The sequence below is a fragment of the Danio rerio genome, chromosome 11 (assembly GCF_049306965.1).
Source record: "Danio rerio strain Tuebingen ecotype United States chromosome 11, GRCz12tu, whole genome shotgun sequence".
NCBI lineage: Eukaryota > Metazoa > Chordata > Actinopteri > Cypriniformes > Danionidae > Danio > Danio rerio.
In genome coordinates this window covers 35,567,036-35,578,599 of record NC_133186.1, presented here as the reverse complement: position 1 = coordinate 35,578,599, position 11,564 = coordinate 35,567,036, and the positions used below count along the sequence as shown (strand labels likewise).

Below are 11,564 nucleotides of genomic sequence, written 5' to 3'. Positions count from 1 at the left end.
TATAATTAATATTAATACATGTTTTTCCAACAGCGTAACTCGGGGTGCTGACATATAATTGGCTAATGTGGCAGTGGATGAGTTAAAATTATCAAAACAAAAACAGCGTTCCTGTACGTACTGCAACTCACATTTACAAAGCAGAATTTCTGCCTTTAGCATTGTTTTTCAGATAAACAAGAATGTTCATTTAGCATGTTTCTTAAATATCTGCAACTATATTGTGGTATTTGTATGCTTTAGATGAGTCGAAAACTTACATACAGCGCCTTTAATAGCCAGACAGTATTGACATTATCAGGTTATCATTTGACCTTCAGTTTCTCAGGTATGTATGTTTGAGGAAAGAGTTTTCCATGTTTTTGATCAACATTTTACATGGTTTGTAAAATCATTCAACGTATAGAATCAATACAACAATTAAAATCCAGCAAGCTTGTATATTGTATTACCCTCTATGCTGCACAGTTAAAAAAATAATAATAAAAAAGAATAAACTGGTTGCTTTTATTCATGCAGAAATGATGTTCAGTTTCATTAAGAACCATTTGAAAATCTTCCTAATGCTTAAAAGAAATGAAATGTCTTGTTCCCATTATAAATAATGCATCTAACAAATTTGATCTGTTTGAATGCTAAAAGATTTTTCTGAATAACAAAGCTGTTTTCAAGTAGCACTTTTGTTGAGCAGTCTGATTCACTGGTGTACATTTACAGTCTTGTTTTTTCGCTCTGCCGTAAGGGAATTATATTTATGTAGGGATGCAGTATTGTTTCCTGAAACAATCATAGTCCACTGAAAGCATACACATGAGGAAAATGCAACGATGCAAACCTCAAGGTCAGTTATCCTGCTTACCGGCCATGGCCAGATGGGCATATGACCACTCCAGGGTTTGTGGCGGCTAGATGACTTTGTGGTTGAGCCGGTCGACTAGAAGGTGTGACCCCAAGGAAATGAAATTTAAAAGTCATCCATTCACCCAGAGTCATTTGCAGGACTTGCCTGAGGTCTTTGGGGTCACCGAAGAGGATTGTTCTGCCATCTATGAAATTTGTCCTTACCGTTTCGAGGTATTTCTCTGGGAGGCTTAGTTTTGTCATCTAAAAGGTAAAAATGCACATATTTAAACACTTAATTTTTAATTGTGAATGTAAAAGCATATATGTGTGCTCAATTAGATTTATTCAAGACATTTAATGGTCACACTTTACAATAAGGTTTATTAGTTAATGTATTTACTAACATGAACTATGAATGAACAACACTTGTACAGCATTTATTAATCATAATTCAACATTTACCAATTCATTATTAAAATCCAAATTTATGCTAAGATTAGTTAATGCACTAATGGTTAACATGAACTAACAATGAACTGTATTTTCATGAACTAATGTTAACAAACATAAACAAATACTGTAGTAAATGTATTGTTAATTGTTTGTTCATGGTTGTAAATGCATTAACTAATACAACCAAATTGTAGTACCAATTAAATAATACTTTAATTTTTCAAAGATTCATCAAATGTTAAAAATGAAAATGTTATTTCAAAACCCCTGAGACGTTTTGAAAATCTTCAGAACATAAAATAATATCATTTCAATGAAATCTGAGACTATATGCCTTCAGTGGTTCAACTGGAATATTAAGAAGCTATAAGAATACTTGTGTGTGCACATCTAGATACCTAGATTTTCTATAAAACATCTTAATTTGTGTTCCGACAATGAACTCTTTGGCTTTTGGTGAAGGCGGTCACTCTTTTTTCCTCTTCCTCCCATATCTCTCCTGGCTGGCTACTCTTGTCTTGCCTTATTCTATCTCTGAGGCTCTCCTTGCCCTGCTCTCCAAACAATAAGCAATTATGGATTTGATCAACTGATCTCTGAACGTAATTGACTCCTTCTCGATGACATGTTCGGGTTTAGGGGAACTGTCCGCTCTGTCCCTGGAGAAAATTGAAGATATCTATTTATTCAAAACTTTGATAACAGGGTTTTCGCTGATGTACTTAGGTGGGGCCCTTGGGTATCGACGATTGGTAAAAGCGGTCAGTGCGGCTCGAAACCCCACTAAGCTGGCCGGCTGGGTTTAACGGTGGCGAGCAGGGTTGTTGGCACTCAAACTGTGGCCTTAGACTGCAAATTGGAAAACATTAGGGAGAAACTAGCACCGTTGCCACGTGATTTGGGCAGGGGGCAATTTCACTGCATGTAAATGTGTATGAAACAATTAAAGGCTTTTCAATGAAAAAAAATGAAGGTCCCAGGGTTTTGCAACAACATCATAGTGGGTAATTTATAATGCAACATTTCAGGCTGTTTTACTGTGTTTTAAATTAAATAAATGCAGCCTGTTTGTTTCATCAAACAATTAAAACACCTTACCAATCTCAAACATTTGCAATATGCGGTGTAAGGAGTACAGCAGTATGTATAAACTAAGACTTTTTTTACAAACCTCTTGACAGATATCTTCGGGGTTCATGTTCATTAGAGTTCGTGATGAGATGGATTGGAAAGCATTTCTCCCTGCTCTCCTCAGTCTGCGTCTCCCACGGACCCTGGCCAACTCCTTCTTGATGGAGTAGTTTAGGTTCACTGTGCAGAGCTTAAACATTTCCAGCTCCCTAACAGTGAACTTGAAGTCTTTCCTAAGGAAAATCTCAAAAAGCTCAGGGTCCCCATCTCTTTCCAGAAAGTTCTCCACTGCATGTTCAATCATGCAGAGCTCCAGACTGTTGTAATTGAACACTTCCCATATTGTCTTGGTAGCATCGGCAGCACAGGATGAATCATCTATTTCATAACTCTGTTGGTCATCTTCAACGCATTGAAGAATCCAACTCACTCTGCAAGGCCAGCGATCCAACAAAACAATCCATGCTGCAATTTTCTCAGGATGTGGAGGCTCCAATTTTCGGATCTCCATGATCATGATAGTTACTCTAATGGAGTTGATCACTCGTCTCATGGACATAGTGTCTCCAGACAAATATTTATTAAGTTTGCTTGTATCTCTTGAAAATATGAAGGTAAATGCAGATTCGATAAACCTGTCTACGTCTTCTAGATTAAGTTCTGCTACAGCAAATGTTTCATTGTTTGCTTTTTTTCCAATTAAAGGAATCTCTTGTTCTTCTTTAGTCTCATCGAACCTTACAGAATACTCATCTTCAACAGAAAATGATGTCCCAGGACCTTTAAAAGTAGATGCTCCAGTCTCAAGAGGAATCTCTTCAGGGATCTCTGATTGACCACGAACAATGTTTTCAAAGACACTTGACTTTGATGAATCTGAAAGCGGAGGTACAGTGAAAGGCAATGTGATTATACGGTCTAGAAAGTCGTATGCAGTGTTTCTCTTCCTTAAGCAATCTTCTGCCTGTTGGACCTGCCTAACAAGAACTTCCGGATCAACAGCAAGCACAGAAATGAAGGGGCTCTCGTCATCAGATAGGAGGATGTTAATGGCGTCCAAAACCCCTACAATTTTCTTTGGCGTACAGCGGTCCAAGTTGGTGATCTCCAGCACTACCCTGATCCTCCTTCTTTCAAAGATCTCCATAAAGAAAATGAAGCAGCACAGAAGCCTCATCTCCTTCCGAACTTCATGCATTAGTCCCAGCTGCTCACTTACCTTCTTGTTGTCCAGTCCTTGTCTAATTTTCAGATCCTGGTTGAGAATTAGGTTCTTCAACAGTAATATTATAAATCGTAGAGCTCCTACAGCAGGAACACCAAGTGCAGTGATGGCAAAACCTTCAATCACACCATAACTGCTTGATTCCTCATTTTGTTGGTCGCCCTTCAGATATGAAAATCCAAATATGATGAGGGGAACCAAAATAAGGAGCGATGCAATGATTATCATTAGTATTAGTGCCCAAATGGGAATGCATCCCAACTTTTTGGATCTCCAGTTCTTTGGAATATCCTCGATCATCTTCTTCTTTGCATCTTCCTCTTCATCATATTGGGCTATCCGGAAAAGAGCCAACTGGAGCTTTCCAAAGCTGTGCTGAAGAGCTTTGCTCAACTGCATTACCAGTCCAGCCCAAAGCAGGTCACTTCCTGCAAAATGCCATGCACTGAACCTGACAAAAATATAGCGAACGTTCTTCATGTTCTGGTTCTGTTCCGTCCACACAGGCCGACAGAAGAGGAGCCGGAAGATCACAGAGATGAGGTTAGAGATGGAGGGTTTAACTGAGCGAGGCTTTGGTTCTTTGGTGTATTTCTCTTCCCTTCTTTTGCCCTCTTGATTCATATGAACTGAAAATGGGAGAAAAAAATAGGAAAACATTAAAATCTCAAGGGTTTTATGAGGACATCTGTGATAGTTTGCAGGGTCAATTATTTCAAATGGATCAGATTATGAGTCAAAAACTTTTCGATTCTCTGTGTCTTTAAGTTTTTTTGAACACTCAGACTCCCTCAAATGTCCCAAAAGTAATGCTAGTGTTAAACCCTAGATAAGATTGTTAAATTGACAAGACTTTACAATACTTGCAGACAATTTATTTGTTGTTGGAGCAAAAGATTAAAATGGTTAAAGGAAAAGATGGCAAAGAGCAGCAGATAATTTACATTTAAAGTGACAAACGCATAAACAACATGTTTTTGCTTAAACTAAAAGGGTGAATTTTAGCATAGAACAACAAATAAACACAATCTCATGGCAATTCATAACTTTTCAATTTAGTGGCTAATTAGTATTACTTTGTATGATCTCAGTGGTATATTTTAGTACAATATGCTCATTCCCTAATGAGAGGTGGGGTTTGAGTACAAAGCTTTTGAAAATTTTTATTTTGTTTTGAAATCTTTCTTTCTTTCTTTCTTTCTTTCTTTCTTTCTTTCTTTCTTTCTTTCTTTCTTTCTTTCTTTCTTTCTTTCTCCTTTGACGTATCCCAGCTCATACTGTAAGATATTAGCCACAAATTTTATCATCTGAGACAAATTTAGGAAATCCTAAAATATTCCTGAAATCCTAGGCTAAATCAATAATCTTTGACCGTTGGTTTGACATGTTTACAAACTACTGCTTGTTGCGATCAGATCTTTCCTCCGATGAAGTTATGGTAATGTCAGAAGACTTCAGACACTTTCCTGTAGTGTGATAACAGCTGCGATGAGTGTCAACCTAAGAACCAATAGCTCTAAATTTGATGACGCAAGCCATGCAATAATTAAAACGATCGCAGGGAAATGTCAAAACCATTTTTTTCTTCCTGGCTCAATTATTGAGACACGCCGTGTGCAAAGTTGCCGCTACAGATTGTTTATGTTTTCTCTGAGGAACCATTTCAGAACATGGTTTCGTGAAAATGTCCCAGGTGGTCAAACCCTGAGGGTGTTTTCTGTTGTGTTTGGCGCATCTTGGCGTTCAGTCTGACTTTATGACAGCTAAGATCTTACAGTGTGACATGATTTAAGCACCGGATGCCCTTCCAGCTGCAACCCAGTATTGGGAAACCCCATACAAACTTATTCACATACACTACAGATAATGCAGTTTATTCAATTGACCTGTACTGCTTGTCTTTGGACTGTGGGAAGAAACCAGAGCACCTGGAGGAAACCCACACCACCCAGACGTTTTCCCAAATATCAAGTAATATGAATTTATACATATTTATACAATTATTCGTACATAGATTAGTTATGTTTTCTTGTGAGATTGGGCCTGGATGATCTGTGACACCTGAGACTTATTACACTTTGCATAATATGAACACATAATATATGTGTATGTTTTTCAAACAGTGTACTCTTACCCTCAATGTTCTTGAGCACCATGTTGATCCTGTTGTGACATTCTGAATACAAACCCACCGTCACCGGAGAAGAGACTTTGGTGAGGGTTTTTGATAATGCATAAGCATATACATTATCAGAGGGAATATCCGTCACTATGATAAAAAAAAAAGTAAATAAAGTTGCCAGGTACTGTATGTTTCATGCACATTTGTGTTATTGTTGCTAAAGTACAATGATTTATACCTTTACCACTACACCTACTTCTAACCTTGCCCGTACAGTATTTGTTTTGAGGGTGAAGTCTATTTGTTTTCAATCATGAGTAACACAATGATGTTGACACGTGGGTGAAATGGGTAACAAATGTAGATAAGACCAACATTTGAAATGCAGAGCAATAAATGTGCAGTAGACCATTTTTCATAGGTTTATCTGAAAGGGCAAAGTCCTAGTTTCACTGAGGGGAAGAATAATGTATTAAATGTAAATAATAGGTGAAGGATTCTCAGATAATACAGTAAATGTGAAACATTTAGTTAGTATTTCAGGCATATGTTGTAACTATTGATTCTTAATTTTATCCTCATTCATTGCTTTGTCTTTACAGTTCTTTAATTGAAACATCCCCAAATTTACTTGGATTTTGAGCTTACAATTATTTTTTGTAGTATGTATGTACCATACCCTTTTCGATTGCCATCGGTTCTGTATTTATCAGTCTTTATAAATCACAAAACTGAGTTACATCGCCAGCCTTCCTGAAAATGAAACCACAATAGTAAGCAGTTACATTGCCATTTTCCCAAAACCTGTTGATATACTTGAACAATAATTCAATGTTCTCTTTATTAGCTCTAATAAATAAAACAAATACTGTAAAGCATTGCGTTTATTTCATCAAATTCAGCAAGTCATGCAATGTCAATTTAGCCAGGAATGAAAAGCATACCAGAGAATATGGCAAATGCATACCAATCTGCATGCTGACTGCAATGTATTAAATTGGAATGTACATAAAATATACTTCTTTAACAGTTTGTGTTGCAGTTGTGAAATGAAGCCACCATGCAAATCTCCTTGAATCCTTACTACAATGAAAAATATGATAATGAGGAAAAGAATGCCTCACCTTTTTTCAGAGTAGAATTAGCTAGCAATCCTCTAGGCACTGTTTACAGCAAAATTGCTCGTGAACTAATATCCATTCTTCGTTTCCAGATATATTTCATGTAGACAAAGAAGAAAAATGCCTTTGGTTTAGCAGATGCGGCTGAGCAGAAAGAAAGTGGAAGAGTGTGTAAACATTAACTGAGGTGGACTGAACTTTAGGCCAGTTATGAGTGAACTTTGAGAAAGATCTTAAAGTGGATTCTGTATGCAATGGCAACTCCAATATACTTTATAACTTATTAATAAAATAGCTGATATTTAGATGCTGATTGCTGCATTTATTAGTGATTGAGTCATGACACCTGACTCATTAACTTGATTAAATATTTAAAGATAAAATGCCACTGTTGTTTAATTTCTGTTGAACTTTGAACAGCTTGTAAATATAACGTAAAAGGAGCATCCACATTAATAATTCTACTTAATTTGAACTGGTACAATGTTATTGATGAATGTATTTTTGTATTGCAGGACTCAAAAATTAAGATTTTGGAAGCAAATGATGGAACTGTTGCATGTATGCTAAATATCAATACAATCTCATGACAACTTGTAACTTTTTGATTAAGTGGCTAATTTGTATGAATTTGTATCTCATTAGTACAATTTACAGTAGTACGATTAGCTTAGGTGGGGTTGAGTGCCACACCTTCTTCTTCTTCTTCTTTTTTTTTTTTTTCTTTTTAGAATATGCAAAAGGAACACACAACAACAAAAACAGATGAGAAAAAACACAAACAACAACCAGGTACTAGCAGGTGCGTGTGTTTGCATGTATGTGTGTGTGTGTGTGCATGTAAAGTTAATTAGATGGACAGGTCAGAGTGCTACTACTGATACTACAACAATGACTACCACTACTAATATTACTACTACTACAATGTCTGCTTCTAATTGTAGTAGTAGTTTTGGTTGTTGAAATAGTTGAAATAGTAGTTTTAATATATCGGCAGTAGCAGTAGACATTGTTGGTGTAGTAGTATCAAAATTATTAGAAGTTGTTGATGTAGATGTTGTACTAGCAGTAGTTATTGAAGTAGTATCAGTAGTAGTAGTGATAGAGGTTGTTGTAGTAGCACACCTTTTTAAAATTACATTTTCCTACGAATGACGATTTAGCCACTAAATTTGCAAAATGTAAAAATACTTATGTTTCCTTGTGAGATCAGACCGTAAGTATATATTAATCAAAATTTGCTGTTTTAAACATTTATTAGAATAGATTGGCAGATGTTTTTTTTTTTTTTTTTTTTTTTGCAAAAAATCTCAGAAAACCACCTACGAAAATTGTATGAGTCGTTTAAGTAATAAAATGCTAAACTATATAATAATAAGATTTGTTCTGGGATAAATGAGGGACCAGTTTTATTCTGATAGCATTATCTGAAATTGTGGGTTTGAAAAATAATAAGCTAAATAAATATAATTATAACTTTATTTAAATCATATTTTAGTTCCAACCCAATTAAAAACACTTCCTTTTTCTAGGTATACTAGAAACTTACAATGAGATATGTTGAAGGAAGTTTGAGCTAAACTATGCAGGACATCGGCCCTTCAAGATCGAGTTTGGACACCCCTGCTACAGATAAAACCCTGATTTTGTGATGGCGGCACAGTGGAACAGGTTGTCACTGTCGCCTCACAGCAAGAAAGTTAAAAGTTTCCCATGGCTCCAGTTTCCCCCACAATCCAAAAACATGCGCTTTTGGCAAATTAAATTAAGCAAATTGTCTGTAGTATATGCGAGTGTATGGGTGTTTTCCAGTACTGGGTTGCAGTTTGAAGTGCATCCGCTGCATAAAACATACACCAGAGTAGTTGGCGACAGGCATGTGATGATAACCGTTTTCAAGATATACCACGGTTTAGAAAAGTCAAGTTTTTAAAACCATCAACAATTTCTGCAATACCGTTCCGAAGGTATGTGTAGGATTTTTTTATTTCGTGTTTTTTTTGTTTGTTTTTTTAGGACAGCAGTATCTTTAGCAGACAAGATATCTAAAGATGCCATTTTAAATTGTGAAAAAAATATGTTGTGAAACAAACGAAAACAGCAGAATTTAAAAATTAATTATCCTGACATGTTTACTGCTCCAAAATATTTTAAATGTTTCTTGTTTCTTTTATTGTGTTCAAAAGAGGAAAAAAGTTTTTGTTTTCTACCCAGACATTTGAAATAATATTATTTAGAGCAGTAATCACTAATCACAATATCGTGAAACCATGAAATTTTTATCCAAGGTTATCCAACATACCATCAGAATCTTATATCAGCCTATGCCTAGTTGGCGGTTTATTCTGCTGTGGCAAACCCTGATAAAAAAGAGACTAAGCTGAAGGAAAATTAATGAATTTTATTTTATTTATTTTTTATTATTATTATTGATAATATACATTAAATGCAATGATTTTGAAATGCATACAAAACACCTCCAATAAACTAATTAAAATTTTAAATAGGGAAAAGTCAACAGCAATATTTACATCACTTTTTAACCATAATCCAGCATTTACTACTCCATTAACTGGCTAAATATTATCTTAACTCATCCATTATTTTGCATGCAGTGTTTTGACTTAAATGCTGTACCCCAGAACCCTAGAGCTGACAGACCTTACAATGTCTTTATATTATGCTGTTTGGGTGGCATGCTCAGTGGTAAGCACTATCGCCTCACAGCATGAAAGTTGCTTGTTCAACTCCCAGCTGGGCCAGTTGACATTTCTGTGTGAAGTTTGCATGTTGTCCTCCTGTACGCGTGGGTTTCCTCAGGGTGCTCCAGTTTCCCCACAGTCCAAAGACATGCGCTACAGGTGAATGGGATAAACTAAATTGGTCGTAGTGTATAAGTGTGTGTGAATGTGCGAGTGCATGGATGTTTCCCAGTATTAGGTTGCAGCTGGAAAGGCCTTCGCTTTGTAAAACATGATGGAATAATTAGAGGTTCATTCTGCTGTGGCAACCATTGATAAATAAGAAACTAAGCCGAAGGAAAAACAAAGAATAATGCTTGTTTTTTTTAAGTTATAAAACATGTTTAGTTTATGCCGTGCAATGTTATTTTTTCAGTTCTGTTTGTATCCAGGACAACCATGACAGATGTTCTTTTAAGTAAAAATACATAAAAATGTTCCATCACAGAAACACGGCATATTCTGTTGCATTATGTTCCCTGCTGCTCTATTGCATCATGCAGCAGGAAACACAATACACAAGCAAATGCAATTGTAGACTTAGAACCAAATAACGCTGAAAGTGTTGGAATCATACAGTGATTAACAAACATCAAACTATAATCAAAATGCAATTCTCAACCTCGAATTCCTAATCTCTTTGTTTGGGAGAGTTCCCAGAAAGCCTGTGGTAATCGCGCTGAAATCTGTGCAGCGGCGCTTGTGGTTCAGACTCTCCATGTATACTGGCATGCATTATGAGAGCTAAGTGCAGCCCGTAAATGGCTCCATTATGATTTTTAGATAATGCTGGGCAAATTCATGTTCTCTGGCTTGGCCAGATCAGACTACTTGGTGCAAGTTGTAAGCCAGCTCAATACATCAAAGATAGCATAGGGACTAATTCTAATATTTCTAATGCAATTTCCCTACTAACCCTTTGAGTGATTCATTTCAATTCAATTCAAGTTTATTTGTAAAATGCCTTTCACAATAATTGTTTTAAAGCATCTTTACTTTTTAAAGGAGCATATTATTGCAATAATATGAAATACAGAAAAGTTAAGGTTATTAGTCACTATGACTTTATTCATTACAAATAACTAATTAACTAGTAACTAGTAACTAGCAAGCTTTTAACAGTTAAAGTTATTAAACAGTATATAAACATAGTAAACCTGTTAAATAGTATATATATATATATATATATATATATATATATATATATATATATATATATATATATATATATATATATATATATATATATATATATATATATATTGTTGAAGTCAGATATATTAGCCCAAATCAAATAATTTCAAATATTTCCAAAATGATGTTTAACAGAGCAATGAAATTTTCACAGTATGTCTGATATATTTTTTTCTTCTGGAGAAAGTCTTATTCATTTTATTTCAGCTAGAATAAAATACATTTTTATTTATTTATTAAAATCAAAATTAATCAAATTGATCAAAATCATTAGCATCTTTAAGCAATTTTTTCGATAGTCTACAGAACAAACCATCATTATACAATAACTTGCCTAATTACCCCAATCAGCCTAGTTAACTTAATTGACCTAATAAAGCCTTTAAAATGTCTCTTTAAGCTGTATAAGTGTCTTAAAAAAGATCTAGTCAAATATTATTTACTGTCATCATGGCAAAAAAAAAATAAAAAATCAGTTATTAGAAATTAGTTATTGAAAATATTATGGTTAGAAAAGTGTTGAAAGAATCTTCCCTCTGTTAAACCAATTTTTTTGGGAAAATAAACAAGGGGAGTAATAATTTTGACCTTAACTGTAGGTGATGTCTATTGTCGATATGTTCAATGAAGAGTATTTGACTTCATATCTTCACAGGTCTTTGATCTCATCAATAGCGATGCACAGCCTCTAGAGGGCTCAGTATAGGCATAATTAGCATTTCACATTTACAATA

The 11,564-nt window shown here is 35.1% G+C and overlaps 1 protein-coding gene across 1 annotated transcript; it reads right to left on the bottom strand.

The window, feature by feature from the left end:
- Positions 1 to 256: 256 nt before the first annotated feature.
- Positions 257 to 7,224, bottom strand: nkpd1 (NTPase, KAP family P-loop domain containing 1). Its single transcript, XM_009306163.5, has 5 exons — positions 6,899 to 7,224; positions 6,454 to 6,527; positions 5,787 to 5,921; positions 2,468 to 4,281; positions 257 to 1,104 (listed from the first exon to the last, which is right to left on the bottom strand). Exons 2-5 carry the CDS (start codon positions 6,467 to 6,469, stop codon positions 856 to 858), a joined length of 2,214 nt encoding a protein of 737 aa, XP_009304438.2. The 5' UTR covers positions 6,470 to 6,527; positions 6,899 to 7,224; the 3' UTR covers positions 257 to 855.
- Positions 7,225 to 11,564: the final 4,340 nt, after the last annotated feature.

Coding starts and splice junctions, on each gene's coding strand:
- nkpd1 (XM_009306163.5), bottom strand. Junction 4,282..5,786: donor GGTGCTCAAGAACATTGAGG/GTAAGAGTACAC, acceptor TCCCATTTTCAG/TTCATATGAATCAAGAGGGC. Junction 1,105..2,467: donor CCGAAGATATCTGTCAAGAG/GTTTGTAAAAAA, acceptor TTTACCTTTTAG/ATGACAAAACTAAGCCTCCC.